Source organism: Osmia bicornis, chromosome 8 (assembly GCF_907164935.1).
Source record: "Osmia bicornis bicornis chromosome 8, iOsmBic2.1, whole genome shotgun sequence".
NCBI lineage: Eukaryota > Metazoa > Arthropoda > Insecta > Hymenoptera > Megachilidae > Osmia > Osmia bicornis.
The window spans coordinates 2052468-2068096 of NC_060223.1; the positions used below are offsets into that span (position 1 = coordinate 2052468).

The 15629-nt window shown below is 33.7% G+C and overlaps 2 protein-coding genes and 1 long non-coding RNA gene across 3 annotated transcripts; 1 reads left to right on the plus strand and 2 right to left on the minus strand.

The window, feature by feature from the left end:
* Window positions 1-843: 843 nt before the first annotated feature.
* LOC114880878 (ubiquitin thioesterase OTU1) lies at window positions 844-3434 on the minus strand. The gene is made up of 3 exons (XM_029197349.2): window positions 2752-3434; window positions 2317-2633; window positions 844-2241 (listed from the first exon to the last, which is right to left on the minus strand). The coding sequence occupies exons 1-3, from the start codon at window positions 3146-3148 to the stop codon at window positions 2023-2025; spliced, it is 933 nt and encodes a 310-aa protein (XP_029053182.1). The 5' UTR covers window positions 3149-3434; the 3' UTR covers window positions 844-2022.
* Window positions 3435-3812: 378 nt separating this feature from the next.
* LOC114880877 (synaptic vesicle glycoprotein 2B-like) lies at window positions 3813-10470 on the minus strand. Its single transcript, XM_029197348.2, has 11 exons — window positions 10382-10470; window positions 8975-9031; window positions 7748-7909; window positions 7352-7514; window positions 7104-7225; window positions 6766-7004; window positions 6468-6688; window positions 5513-5730; window positions 5268-5427; window positions 4506-4633; window positions 3813-4422 (listed from the first exon to the last, which is right to left on the minus strand). The coding sequence occupies exons 1-11, from the start codon at window positions 10383-10385 to the stop codon at window positions 4367-4369; spliced, it is 1530 nt and encodes a 509-aa protein (XP_029053181.1). The 5' UTR covers window positions 10386-10470; the 3' UTR covers window positions 3813-4366.
* Window positions 10471-11041: 571 nt separating this feature from the next.
* Window positions 11042-15559, plus strand: LOC114880880. The gene is made up of 2 exons (XR_003790180.2): window positions 11042-14597; window positions 14984-15559. It is a non-coding gene; the product is annotated as an uncharacterized LOC114880880 (long non-coding RNA).
* Window positions 15560-15629: the final 70 nt, after the last annotated feature.

The window sequence follows — 15629 nt, forward strand, 5'->3', positions numbered from 1 at the left end:
AGTAGGTTCCCGCGCATATTGTTCCTGTCTGAACGATTGTTTTAATATTTACAATTTATACTTTAATTTCATCACTTAGCTCATTAATATTTTTCACTAACTTAACTACTCCACGTAGATACATATGTCATTTCTTTTCTGAATTTTGTAAGCAACCAATTATTAATAGAAAAATTAGGTGGATGACAAGAATAAAATTAATTAAATATACATATAGTGATATTAAATATTTCAAATTACAAAAATAGTAAATGACATAGTTAAAGTAGTCAATAAAATCGCAATACAGAAGGTCGATTAAGTAAACATCTTCATCATTTTGTTAAATTAAATTCATATTTGGCGCGCTTGCAAAATCCGCCATTTTCTGTGATCGTAGCATCCCCCGCCGACAGGTTCCAATACGGAGTTTTTTCAAGATTCAAATCAACAGAGTGAAATCAAAAGTTTGTTATTTGCATAACATACGTGTCAAATTAAATTTTTTTATAAAGGTCATTGTGTCTGTGCCTCCATAATTTCCTGCTTTTCTATCTTCAAAGCACCCAAGTGTTTTGCCAAATGTAAGAAATCGTTTATAAATAATGATCAAGCAAACAAATAGTGAAATATCTTATTTTATTTTATCGATACGATGGAACTTACAAAACATATTATAGTGTAGTATAAATATAAATCTGTGAAAATTTATAATGAACTTTTCCTGAGTAATAAGTAACTTTTTCAACTTTTTTTACTCGGATCTACTTAATTCGTAATTGATTAATTGCGATTTATCGTATGTTTTACTTGACATCTAATATGGTAATACAGCTATATTCTTGCGTATAAAAAAACAAAGTGTTTTCATTTTTTCATTAAAACTCGTATATTATTACAGTGCATGTTGAATTACGTAGAAATCGCAATAACAAAATAATTACAATATCCTAGTGTTATACATACATGTATAATATAGGTGTCATTGTTAGTTTCTTGTTTAACTTATTATATATTTTTGTTTTATCTTTTTAGTATAAGCATACTTGGACTGTAAATTAATCTAGTATATTATAGAGATCAAATCTTTTAAGATAACATTCTGCAGTTTTCATCAAGTAACATTTTTATTAATAAAAATGTGATGTTATTTATATTAACAATGTTTCATTCTTTGTTTGCACTTTTGGGAACAGTATTTACTTTATTCATATAAAGTTTGCTATCAATGGTGCTAAATTGATTTGCCATTAAAAACGAAATTAAGTGAACTCCATTTCACTTCATAATTAACTTTAAGATTTATTTCTTTATTTATATATATATATATATATATATGGTATGGAACACATTCACTGCCAGCAAAGGCTATGAATTTCATTTTAGGCAAATTTAATCAAGTATCACAGATTCTTAATCTCGCCAAAGAGAATATATCTTTATGTTTTTAATTCGTGCAAGACATTTGCTGTTACAAAATGAATAAATGTTTCAGTATACATGTAAACAATAGAAATCCAATTAATAGAGACAAAATAGATTAAAAGATTGATCCAAAATTGCACTATATTGTTTCAAGCACAAAGGACTTTGTTTGATCAATTGAGTTTCTATCGTGGTTAATTTAAAATAACATTATGTTTAACAACTATATAATTGTAGAATATACTATTATTTCATTTTACAGTAAAATTCTTGACTTGTGCATGCAAGAAATGTGTACTAAGAACACATTCAATCAGAAAGGAAATATAATTACCTAAAACTATGTGTTATAACAAAACCAATTATGTAAGTTTCAGTTGTAGTAATTTGATCTTTAGTCAAAATTAAAAATCTGTGTATATTACATGTCTAAACAATCCTCACAGTGCACTGCATATATCTTATATATAAACAACAAGGTATCCATATTAAATAGCTGGTTTGCTTACAAGCCTCGCTTAAGTAGAAAATTCTGCTTGAGACTTGAATTTAATAGGATTCTCAAACAGCAGTCCAATCAAAAGTGATTTACAATTATCAGAGGATAGATTTAGTTTGCTACGCGACTACTTCTCCAAAATTCATATGGCCTGTTTCCTTAGCATGTTGTTGGGCTTCCATTTGGCCATTTAATTTGATTTTGCAATCATTGCACATTAATGTAAATTTTTGAATATCTGTAAATTGACGACTAGATTTTACTTCCCTTGCAAGTTCTGCTGCCTCCAATAACATTCTTTCATCTTCTGTAGGAAAGATAGTTTGAATACTACCACCCTGTATATAAAAATAATTGTTTAGGATAAATGGAATATTAATGCTTTAGTTAAAAATGGAAAACACTGTACTCACATCAAGTGGTTCTAGGTATAAAGGATCATAATGAATTCCATCAAATATTAGAAACACTCTTTGAGCATAATGTTGATCTTCCCCAAATCTATTGATTATAGCATTAATGCTATCGATTACTGCTATTTCCAATCCATAAAATTTTGATAAAATAGACAACTCTATAGCTCCACCCCACGATTCAGGCTTTAAAATCCATTTACAATATTCAAAGTTGGGTCGACCTAAGAAAGCTTCAGAATATTCTTCTGGATCAGCTGCCACAGCGTTTGCTATAATTTCTCTCATGAAGCTTGCGCAACTAGGGTCTACTTTACCTGGAAATACACTGTTAGATTAAAAGAGGAGTAGAATATAGAGAACTGGTAAATTATAACAAAGATGTACATACATTTCTATGTACTGCTCATAAATAATGTAAACCATATTACATACCATTGAGCACATATCCAACACTGGTAAACAAGCAAGAGTTATCTGCAGGTACAACTTTTTTCATCAGTACACCAGGCGTGTTGATGAAACTTTCATCATCAATGATATGAGATCGACCGATCTCTTCCGATTTTTGTTTTCCATTGTAAAGAGGTGGTTTTTCTTCTACGATTAAGGTATCACCCGAAACAATGCCGCTCTCCTCGATCGTGTTCGCTTCATCGTTGAGATTAATCGCTTTCGGTGGAAACCCACCAAGAACGTGAAGTGAATCGACGGGTATTCCTGTTAGCTCTGCGAGCTTCGATTTTAATTCGGATACCTTATCTTGCGGGATCAGTCCGTTTACAACCTTTTGACCTGATTTCGTTTTAACTCTCAACACAAATCCGGCCATCGTTTTTTCCCCCCCTCGGGTACTGGAGTTGACTAGAACGAAAATTTTGGTCGGAGACTGCCAGTTGATCAGCTGTTGATACAGCGCCACAATAAAATTTTGTTTAACTTTGAGGCGAAGAACATATCACGAGTGAAACGCAGCGTCGATCGTACGCAACATACAGTTCATGTATTTTTTCTTATTGATAGATATCGACTATCTTTTGCAATTCATCATTGTATTATACGAATGTATACCGCAACTTCCACCAACGAAGGTTACTGGCTCGTTGCTTCGTTAGACGAGCATTCTAGGAACTTTTTCGTTGTTAGTTGATACGCTGTTATCGTTCCATCTCTTTTTATCCAATAAGGTAACAGTTGGAAAGTAAGGAACAAATTGAGTTAGTGTTTCCGGTATTTAAATAGAAATTACTGCATTATTGTTGATCAGTCGAATGTGGGCATGGAAAGTGACGATATATTATTTTTACGCGATGTAAATTTCAAAATTAGAATTCTTTTGTTTTCCTTCTATTTTCTTTTTTATATTGTTCATACGTTTTACGATTAGTGACATCTTTCTATTGTATATTCGGATTATATAATACGGTTATTGTATGTATATTAAGAAAAATTTCGTGATGATACTATTTATAGGTTAATGGTAAATGAAAATTAAATTTTAACTTTATATATCCTTAAATCATATTTATTTCATAAGTTCAAGAATATAAGTTCTTTTCTTACAAATAAATATAGAAATTTAAACTGATAAACAGTATATTTCTTGATATATTGTACGTATAGGTGGAGCATCATTTTATCAAATACTATAGATGCTTTTTGGCGCGCATTTGAACGCAGTTAACCTACTTAATTTTTTGTAATAATAGTATTCGATCGCTGTAAAATGAAAATGATATCGTGTCTAACGATAAGTTACTTTCGCAGAATAAATATTACATATTTACACGAATTTACACGTAGTTCGAAATAAAAACGATGATCGATCTTAAACTCTATACGAACGCGCGTTAATTTAATTGTAAGTGATAAAAAGTTTCTTTCGATTAACATAATAAAATAAAGCACTTGTCAGTTAAAGTTCGATATTTTTTCGAAAGAGAAACTAATTAATTATTCTTCTGTTCATTTTCTATAACATCAAATGTTGTAAATAGTGAAAAATCATTATTTTTCATCGTTTCCCTCCAGAAAACGAGTTGTTTCTTGTTTAATCGAGGGTATCCTTCCCTGTTTTTGGTAACAGGAACGACATAAATCCACATACTGAAACAAATTGAATTAAATTTGTTAACGAAGTTCTAAATGATTAGAGCAATTATTATTATAAAAAAGTTCTAAATACTTACTGAATAAAAATGCCGCGAATAAAATGATAGGAACCACACAGGCCAAGTCAATTAGATAACCGAACACTAGATTACCAACTAGTGCACCTAATCGACCCATAGTAAGAGATAGAGCCGCAGCCATCACTCTGAAAATAGAATAGGAAAATTTAAATACAAAAATTTCGGAAAAATTGAATAGAAATAAAAATGTATGAAAATTTAAATGGAAAAATGTAGAAATATTTCGGTAAATTTAAGTAGAAAAATCTACAAAAATTTAAATAGAAAAATTATGAAAGTTTGAATTCAAATATTTAATTTAAACAATCGTTTCCTCAAGAATTACTTACTCCATCTTTACAAAGAGTAAACTATAGTTAGTCTAACTATTTAACATGATCAAATTAAAAATTTCTAATTTCCTCATATCATTTTTTTTTTGCAATACTGATTACGGTGTTTTGTTATTAAAAAAAATTTCTATATCATTCTTTGTTTTTCGACTAAAAGTTTTGTTCTTTAGATTTCTTCGGGGAATAATTAGAGAGTTTAATTAATACCAAAGGAGTCTCTTCATTAATTTGCAATTATTTATCAACGTTGACATAAAGCATAGAATGCAACTAGGTAAACAATAAGAGCATACGATTAGGAATCAGATAAACGTTCTGTTTATCGCATTATAATTGTTTTGTTCGAGGTTGTTTTGTTCGTAAATCTAACAGCGTGCTATCGCGTCAGTTGTCTTAATAAATAAATCAGAAGAACTGTCTGTCTTACCTGAGATTCGTCGGGAACATGTCGACGATTACGCAATAAACCAGCGAGATACCAAGAGATGTGAGAGCCTCGAAAACACAGGATAATATCAGGTTCTGAGTTGCGTTGATCACGTAATAAAAGGCAACCGTTACCCCCCCGGAAACCAACAGCGACACAACTAAAATTCAACAATTCATTTTTCAATATATACGAAGGTTTCTAAAATTAGATGATTAAATGGAAAATTAAGAAAAATTAATTACTTAGGAAGAACTTGGCACCAAGCTTGTGCACGAAAATCGGCAGAATGATGGATCCAGGAATGCAAGCTAATCCGATGTACACAGTGTGTAGATAAACGGAAGGCGCGATCACTGTGCCGCATCCGAAAGAATCGACAAGTGTCGCGTTATCCGGAACCGCTGACACTATGCAGACCGAGGTGGATTGACCAGGATTCTCGTGCTCGAATTCTTCGAATCTGTAATTAAATACTCCTTTTAATATTAAGTAATTTTCCGTGGCTAAAGGATACATTCCAATCAGTGAAATATCATTAGCATTAACATAATGATTGCCATGGTTTTGTGTAATTGAATAATTAATAAAAAAAGAGAGAAGGCAATATTTAAATAGTTTCAGTATTATACTAATAATGTAAGGTACCGATTTGAAAGTTTACATTTGAAAATAAGTTGATAATACAAGTTTAGTATGTCTGACTATACATGGTTTTATCTACTGTAATTTTTTCTACGGTTCCTTGTTTTCAGAATCTTCTGCAGCTATCAATTTCGAATTTTTTAGATTATCTAGTATCATACTAGATGTGTATTAAAAAATTATACAACCCTATCAATGTGTGGGCTTTTTGACAAAAAAGTCTTTGGCTAAAATACGTGTTACCCTTAGTAGTAAAAATACACAAAATTTCAATTCGATCGGTCGAATGGTTACTGAGAAAAAAAGGAACATGAGTGCCGGAAAACGTGATTTTACAGGAGAAGCATTTTTCTAAAATCTTGCCTCCATCAATTCATACGTCGGACTCAATTTTGTGAGCATTTTTCGACTACTTATATCGTCTAAAAAATTATTTTAATAATGGATATCAAATAAAAAATTTAAAAAATTGATTTTTTGACCCCCCCAAAAATGCCAATTAAAATCTCCTTAAAATCAAAAGCAATTTATTATTTTCTTCTGAAAATTATGTACCTGGTGAATAGTTCTGGGAACCAGACCATCAAAGTGTAATAACTACTTGTAAGACCAAATTGAATGCCACACGCTAACAGTGTGTTACGAAGATACGGTGTTTTGCAGAGAGCAGTTGTTAGGTCCCTCACTTCCTTAAGTAGAACCTTCAAATCCTTTCGTTTATGCAATTTCAAGGACCTTGTGCTTTTGTCCTTACTTTTCTCTTGCAAAGTTTTCACCTGAAAGAATCGCCTCAATATTAGTAATTTCGTGAAATATACAAATTTTATAGATGATTTGTGTAAAAAGAAATTACCGGATATGAGTCCGGACTTTCGCCGGTGTTCTGCGAGTAGATCCATTTGAATACTTCGAGGGCAGCTTCGGTTTCGCCGCATTCCAGAAGGAATTTCGGGCTTTCCGGAAACGCGAACAGCCAGAGACCCAACATAATCGAGGGCAAAGCGCACAGCGCCACGAAGAGATTCCACGACTTAAAGTAAAACACGTCCGAGAGGTAAATGAAATCCATTGGTATGATCAACCAAGCGATCACTGAAACGAATCATCGGTAATTTAAATATTTAATTCAATAGATTTCCATTCACTCGTAAGGAGTTGTCGATATAGGTAATTAATAAAAATGATACCCACGTGGTAATACTATGACTCCGACTGTCCAGAACATTTCCATCCAACAAAGACATCTTTCGCGATACTTTGTCGGCTGGAACTCCCCTAAATACGGAAAACAAATTCCCATAGCTCCCGTAACGCTATATCGTATAAAAAAATAAAGATAGAAATAAAAGGAAAAGCAAAAAGCAAAGAAAAAGAAATGAACGGAATTTATATTTTATAACAGTAAATAAAAGAAAGGAACAATTCATTGCAATACTTACGCGAATCCGTTGAAAAATCGGAAGACCAAGAAGATCCAGAAATATTGGACGAAAGAGGAAATAACCCCAACGATACCGTCCATTAATAATGTGATTATTAACACGACTTTTCTCCCCTTCGTGTCAGCCAGGCACCCCCATATATAAGAACCCATCACCATACCTGTGAAATTATAAAACAGAAAATTATTGATTGTACAGTGTGTTTATTGTCGTATGGTGTTTGATAAAGATTCAAGTAGAAAGGTAGATGATTAGTCAGACGTTCGAGCGAAAATGAAGTTCTTCGATTATTATTTATGGAGTAAACAATTATGATTCATAGATTGAGAGTTTCGATGTTAAAAGGAGTGATTGATTTTCAAATTTATTTATAAATTGTCTAAGGAAACTTACCTAGCATTGGGGATGCTGTTAACCATCCTTTCGACGTAGAATCCATTTCCAAGTCGCATTGTGCTGCTGGCAAGACGAATGATAGTATCGTCACTCCTATAGCAGTGTCCATGTAAATAAGGCCGCATACTGCCAGCAGCATGTAATGAAATTTTCCAAATCCTGATGAAAAAAAAACAAATTAGTTTTTGTAGAACATTTGCAATTTTCGAGGTTCTTTATTCATATTTCGGTAATTTAAGCGTTAATATTGATACTTGACTGAATTATTTCGAGAAAGTGATTCATTAAAAAGAATCACTTATTCCTTTCATTATTAAAGCAAGTAACATTTATACAAGGATGTTGGAATTATAAAAGTTAGTAAATAGAAGATTCTAGATATAATCAGTTTCTTCAAATGTGAAGAAGCTTTTAATATACGACTGATAAGAGGCACATTTCGTGTGTGACATTAATTAAATAATGCTCTTGAACTTGATACCAATTTATTCGTTGTTTAATACAATTCGTGTTTTATGACTCTGTTCTCATTTACTCAAGTGCTTGCAGAAAAATGTGTACGATCTGACACATTGCGTGATGAAACAAGTTTTCTGCATCAATTTTGATTAGTTGAAATATGTGTACAATAGTTGTGCATAGTCATCAGTTTTTCTTATCAGTCACGTAGTTGCATAGTCTTGCGATCATCTAATAAATGAGTGTATGTACATAGTTGCATAGTTAATAGTTTTGCATAGTCGCTGCATAGTCTTGTGATCACCTAATAAATGAGCGTATAGTTGCATAGTTGTGTGATCACCTAGTGAATGAATATATAGTTGCATAATTGCATAACTGTATGTTCGCATAGTTGCATATAGTATACAGTTGCATAATTGACTAATTGTATAGTTTCATAGTCGTGTGATCATCTAGTTGTGTTTGTAAGTGTATAATTGTATGGTAATTATATACGCAGTGATTATAGTCACGCCCGGTCAAGACAGTTAACATTCCAGATTAATCTAATTCCTGATAATTGATTGTATCATTACACGTGCGAACAAGATTTCTTTATTTAAAATACGATCTCGTTCATGTTATTTTGTTTGGTCGATCAAGATAAAGATTCGAAAGCCTTACGTCCTAGATAAATCTTTCAATAAATCCCGATAAACGTAATCAGTAGGATCGCGAATTAAGTTAATGCGCCATCAGTATAAATCAGTATCGATGATTTACCTGTTACGGTGATTGCATGCTCGAAATCGGCACCTCCGTCTGCCAAGAAGTCGAGCCCTGTTAAAAATAAAAAATAAATGCGTGTTAATTCAATGATTTCGATTGTGAAAACGTCGCGACGTTTCTGTCAAAAATATTTCACAAACGACAACAATACACGTGTATCCGATGGAACTTTTGCGTAGCACAAAATATCCGATACATTGGACCGATTACACCATGTTCGTTGTGACAGAGATTTGATAAGAGACTCGGATAACTTGGATTAATGGATTAAAACGTAATTCAGCGTCTGGACAATGAGAATCTTGATTTCTATTTAATACATAAAAACAGGATAAAGCTTGTAATATTCATTGATTTTGGCTCTGATAACGTAAGTACTCGTTATTGCGTAAAATATTGAATGAGACCACGAAAAAACAGGGGACAGCCAGATAAGGCTGGAACAATGGTAGTAGCGACTATTATGTATGTAGGATTACTAGGAGAATCCTACTATCCTAGGTGCATTAGTGTATTTGTTACTGGATAATTAATAATAACAAAAATGTAACTAGTAATAATACTACTATCAATAGCCAAAGAAATTAAAAACAGTACTAGCAATCGGACCAGTTATTAAATTAACACTACTCTTATCAGTAATTCCAGTATCACTAATTAGTAATTAGCAAACAAAAATACTATATAGAAATGAAATTATCGGTGATCAGCATTAATGTAACTAGCATTAATAAAAAAGAAATTAAATTATCTAGTAATGTTTTCTTAAGGAAAACTTTTAAATCTAAGGGATGAATATCCAGTTACTGATCAGACTATATAAATGGTCATCGGCTCATAAAAGATGGATCATTAAACCTATTCATGATGGATAAAAAAATGTTATATTAAACTTCTATAAACTTTAAGCCAAAGAAATTAATAAAAATCGGCAGGAATGAAAAAATGCAAAATGTTTTTTTAACGGGACCAATCGGGAGACATACTCTATCAGATGCAAAAGGTTTCGTTCCGATTGGTCCATCCGTCTCGGCGTAATCGGTGAACATACATAAAAAAAAAAAAATACATACACATCGAATTGTGTATCCTCCTCCTTTTCGAAGTCGGATAAAAATATATTGTACTAGCAGTGGTACCAGTTATCAAATTAACATTACTGTTATCGGTAATTCCAGTCTTGCCAATTAGTAAAAATTAACAAAAATACTATATAGTAATAAAATTGTCATTGACCAACATTAATGTTACTAGAATTTAAAAAAAAGAGAGAGAGAGAGAGAGAGAGAGAGAGAGAGAGAGAGAGAACTAAATCATCTAATAATGTTTTTCTAATCGTAAGGGATATGAATATTTAGTTATTGATTTATTAGCTCATAAAATATGGATCATCGAACCTACCCATGATGGACGGTTACGTTTCGAAGATCGTCGGTCTCTCGCGAGGTGATCGGTCCGGGTGGTGTTGGGGAGAATCCGGGACTCTGGAGGATCCCGGTCGCCAAAGCGTAGCACTGTCTGTTCCTCGTGCGTGTTCCACGGTTTTGTCCTCGCCTGCAACCACCGTACGCTACGCTCATTGGTGAACACTCGGTGGTATTTGATCGTCGTCTTTATCGCCTCCAAGCGACTTCCGACGATGCTTTCCACCGAGAATCTTTCTGGACTTGTGCCCTTTAATCTCCTAGAGTCCAAAGTCTCTTCAAAAGATCCTTGATGATCCTTCTTTGCTGTGTCCTCTCGAATGGCAATTCGAGCGCAAAGAATCTTCAAGATTACTGCAACCAAATCAAATCGCCTGTTTCGATCCGATCGCCATTAATGGGAGAGGGCTGAATGATCCTCAGTGTCGAATGAGTGACTGACCAAAAATTGATCGCACCTCAACGTATATCTAGACCGTTTTCGGTAGCCGCTTATTAACCTGCCTGATAAGATACTACGCTTTCTCCATCTTTATCTCTCGTATCTGTATGTTACAATTAGCTGATTTTTACGCGATGACTTTGAGAATGGAGGCGCCAGGTTTCCCGCTAAAATGCTACCTGGAGATTCTGCAAATCGCAAGTATAATTTTGCAATAATTATTACTTTTGAGGGAAGGTTTTTTTAGGGTTTGGCCACCGCTAATCCAAACTTAAGCCAGGCACAGTAAACCTGCCCCTACATTATCTTTTCCTTAGAAAAGATCAATATTCAACGCTACCCATTAAACGTTAAAGTGTTGCAATTTCTTCCAACTCAACGCGTGATAACAACGTTGAAACAGGTATCACGGGATTTCTAATTGCTTTGGATTAAATTCATTAAAATATACGAGCACAGTTCACTCGTGGTACGTTTATTATAGTCACTTTGGACGATATCGTGGAGCGAGGTTTAATTTGTTTGTCGACCTACTAAGAATGTAATAATTTGGATTTGGATTTTATGACAAACAATGTGCATCGGTTCATGGAACGTTTCATGGAACACGTCTCTTTTCAGTGTTTTTCGTCATGCGTTCGTTATTTACAACCTGTTGAAACGTCGACTTATACCATCGTCATTGTCCCGATCCCCTTAGCAGCCTGTCGCATTATCTAAATACGAAACTCGCAATAACTAAACAACGTGTTTGTCTGGGATTTGGGTGCTCGTGAGGTAACGTATTTGTCGGGGTAATATATCACATGCACAAGCATCGTGCATTTTTTATTTTCCTTCTTTTTTTGTCGACCGTGACACCTTGCGGATGAAGGTTTGTTTGTTTTGACGCGTGAAGAGAACTGAATTCGTTATTTCACGTTCTTCTTGATATTTTGGAATATAAAGACACAAATTGGGGGGATCTTCCTTTTTGGTACCTTTCATCCCTTTTTTGGGGTCATCTTCTTTAAATAGATTTGCAAAAAAAATAAAAGGATTTTCTATCCACGTGTTTAGTCGATCTTCATTATTTGAAATCGGAGGTAATTGTACTTTCAATCAATTATAGAAATTTCGATGGGCATCGATATTATTATCTTCATTCCTATCACGGTCATCAGACTTACAATTTATACTGTCGAGAAATCTGTTCTATTGTATCTATCTCTGTGAGACCACGTGCCACTGATCGTTTAAACGTTTCCCTCCTCAATGTGCCGACAATTGACGAGCAAAAAAGTATTTCGTCGTAATCGAACATTTAACGCAGCCTGACAATTGTCGAGGTTAATCTACACCGGTCGAAACTAGTGTGGCTTACGTTCGATTCATTCGACAGAGCAAACAGGCTTATCGAGATCACGCATCGAACAACAAGTATCGACGTTTTCTCAGATCTTCCTGACAAGTCTTCAATTCGAACGAAACATCTAGAAAGTTAGATGGAGACCTTTTGTGTCATTCGTTTAAGTTTTAGTGATAGCTTAAGGCTAGACGATCATTGGGTCAGTCGTGACCTAGACCTACTAGCTTAGGGCAGTGATGGGCAATCGCGCCCTCGATATTGGAAAATTTGAAATTTATATATTTTTAAATGTCTAATTTTCCAAAATCCTAAATTATGTAAATTTGAAAGTTGGAAAATTTAGAAATTTCCAAGTTTCCTAATTTTCAAGTTTTAAAGCTCCCAAATTTCCAACTTGGCAATTTCAAGTTTCCCACTTCCCATTTCCCCTTCCCCATTTTCCAAGTTTCCCAGTTCCCAATTCTCAAATTTTCAAGTTTCCCGATTTCCAAGTTTCCAAATTTTTATATTTTCCACATGCCTGTGCCACACCCTCTGCTGTCCCCAAAATATGTTGAGGTATTTCAAGTCACGGGGCGTATGATTCGTGATTACTTCAATTCCCAAGCAAGCAATCATTTTAACAATAAAATGGTGTACTTAATTTATTTACCGTTTATGGCACCGTTCTCATGTAAGCTAAACAATTTTTGCCGCATAATCACCGATGATTAACCATAAGTCTGATGATACCAACATTTTGGTTTATTTACTTGCTAATTTCTACTTAACGCGAATGGAAACACGTTTCCTGGAGGCGTTTATTGGAAAAATATTCCTATCAATTCAACGAGATAGCTGAAACATGTCGCGATCTTTATCCACGGTAAAAGATAGACAAACTTTTTTAGTTCGAAGGATAGATAGTGATTGCGAAAACATTGTTATTTATGGTAATACGATAATAAATTGAGTTAGGTCTGATATCTTAGATTAGTTGGATTTAACATAAATAGGTCTGAATGGTGGATTTTACTTGAACTTTAAAGAAGTTTCAATTAAGTTTGTATCTAGGTACTTATAAAGTTATTTTTGCTAAAAATCTTGGATATAACATAATTGAATGATCAAAAAAAGAACATATCATTAATTAAATTTGTGATGCTTGTTCTCATAGCATTCAATATATAAAAATTAAGATAATTTTTAAATGATTTGAATAATTATTGGTGCAAATTTGAAGAATCCTTTGATCAGTAAAATTATTATCCAACTTTAAAAAGTGTATTTATAAAATTCGTAGAATTGTAGAACGTGATTTATCGATTGATCAATCGTCTTAATCTCTTTTATTCTCATGCAACAAGTATCAACATGAAGCAAAAAACAATGATTACAAAAAATGTGTATTTTAGTCAATTTTCAAATAATCTTAATTGTACACCGATTGGCAAATATCGAAACACAAAGAAACTTCATCAAATTATAGATGAATAATTCTTGGAACTCTTTGAAAATCCTTCGGAAACGTTTCCTTTTTCTCTGAACAATTCAATTTTTTCTTTCCATACGATTATGTCATCATTGTAGGAATTGTACGGATAATTAAAATTCCTTAAATGAAAAAAAAGATTCATATATTATCGGATCGCATATTAATACAATGTAATAGATTGAAAAACTTGAAATTCACCAAGTTCGAGTTTACTTCTTGATATCTTGTCTACGAGTACATATATGATGATCAAAACAAGTGGACCATTAACAACATTGTTGAGAGATAAGGGCCACTTAGAAAAAAAATGTTCCATTAAGTGTTTGTTGCATTCCTAATGATCGATTCATTGATAAATTTATTATTTACCTATTTTCAAAAATACACAAAATACTTCTGTTTCTATATTTGATCAATTTTGAAAATTAAAAAATCCTTGCATTCATTATAAAAAAAATCTTCAATTTTGTAAAACATTTTTGAAATCTTTTATTTGCAATATATTAAAAACAAATTCGTGTAATATTGATAATTTTATTTAGTAATTTTGCAAAAGAGGTTTGGATTTAATCTGTAATGTCCGACAAATTTCAATCAGTTACCTTATCAGCCGCTTATCAAAATTCCATCAAAATCAGAGAAAATCCCCGTGATTCCTGTCTAAAGATCATAAATCATTCCCGGTTTTAATTATACCTCTAAATACTTCGCGTTAGAGTGCATTTCCCGCGTTTGTTTGGCAGCAGTACAACATTTTCTACTCTCAGAAGTATCTACATTGTTGATAGCACATTACATCCTTCCGTCTTCATAATGGCAACAAAAGTAATCAGTCTCTAAATAATTCCAAAATTTTTGAAAATTATATCTTATTATTAGACACAATACTGATGTCTGCAACATACGTATTTGTATTATAACTTCGATAGGTAGGTACCATTTTACATTATCAATCTTTAGAATTAAATAATTTGTAATTGAACGGCTTACATTAATGAAATTATTTAAGTACAATCTTCGGTAAACTCTGGTTAGAAATGGTAAGAATTAATTTATTAAAATAAATTTGAATGTCAAGGGGTATAATCTCTCCGCAAAGTGTCGCGAATGAATGAAACCCGTGGCCATTTTATCCGGACTATGGCCAAGATTGTCACTTACGTAATCAGGACGACAATTTTGACGAGGTTGTTTTTATCAAGCACACGTGTACAGTTGATCTTGTTCCGCACCGTAACACGTCCAAATTTCTGGCGTAAGGACTACCATGCACACTTAAAATAAGAAGTAACATCTCGTATTATTTAATTACCAGTGTAATCGTCGTGATAACGTGGGTCGTTATAAAAAGAAGGGATCCAGTCGGTGGAGGATCGTTGAGCGTAAGCGAGGCGTCGGGACGATGCACCGAGTATGACACGGAACTAACACGGTGTAAATCGCGAATCGACAAACCGACGAGCCCGTGATTTTCCTCAAGTTCGTATATCATGCGCGCGCGTTCCACGATCTTGGCACGCGAGCGACGCGAGCGGTGGATTCGCGCCAAATATCCGATCGCCATCCCAATATTTCCGTCATCGACGCGACGTTGATACGTCAGCACGATCGCGATCGTGAGACGCCTCGAACACGCTTCTCGCGCAGCTTCCGCGATACCGCTACACCGCACCGATCGGATCAGATCTGCGAGGCCGATCGAGAAAAGTCTACCGGACGACAGGGTATTCCGGTTGACATGGCCATCGTCCAACTGCAAAACACTCTATTTCGGCCTCTTTTCAATGTCAACGACGCCAGAACGGCAGTCTCATCAGCTGAACCAGACATATGGTGGACAGAGACACTTGTAGAATTGATATTTGATGAATAAATTCAATTAGGAGTTTCATTTGTCGTTTCATTCATGGTCACTGAAGCAATTGAAAATCTTTGGTAGAAGTTTATAGGGTCGTTGGAAG

Bases quoted from the DNA above. Each gene is read 5' to 3' on its own strand.
- LOC114880878 (XM_029197349.2), bottom strand. From the start codon at position 3,148: ATGGCCGGATTTGTGTTGAGAGTTAAAACGAAATCAGGTCAAAAGGTT. The intron at 2,634-2,751 runs GTATGTAATATG...GTGTATTTCCAG, and splicing joins TGTTGGATATGTGCTCAATG to GTAAAGTAGACCCTAGTTGC. The intron at 2,242-2,316 runs GTGAGTACAGTG...TTTTATATACAG, and splicing joins TATACCTAGAACCACTTGAT to GGTGGTAGTATTCAAACTAT.
- LOC114880877 (XM_029197348.2), bottom strand. The intron at 5,428-5,512 runs GTAATTAATTTT...GTTGAATTTTAG, and splicing joins TGGTGCCAAGTTCTTCCTAA to TTGTGTCGCTGTTGGTTTCC. The intron at 4,423-4,505 runs GTAAGTATTTAG...AATTTGTTTCAG, and splicing joins ATTCGCGGCATTTTTATTCA to TATGTGGATTTATGTCGTTC.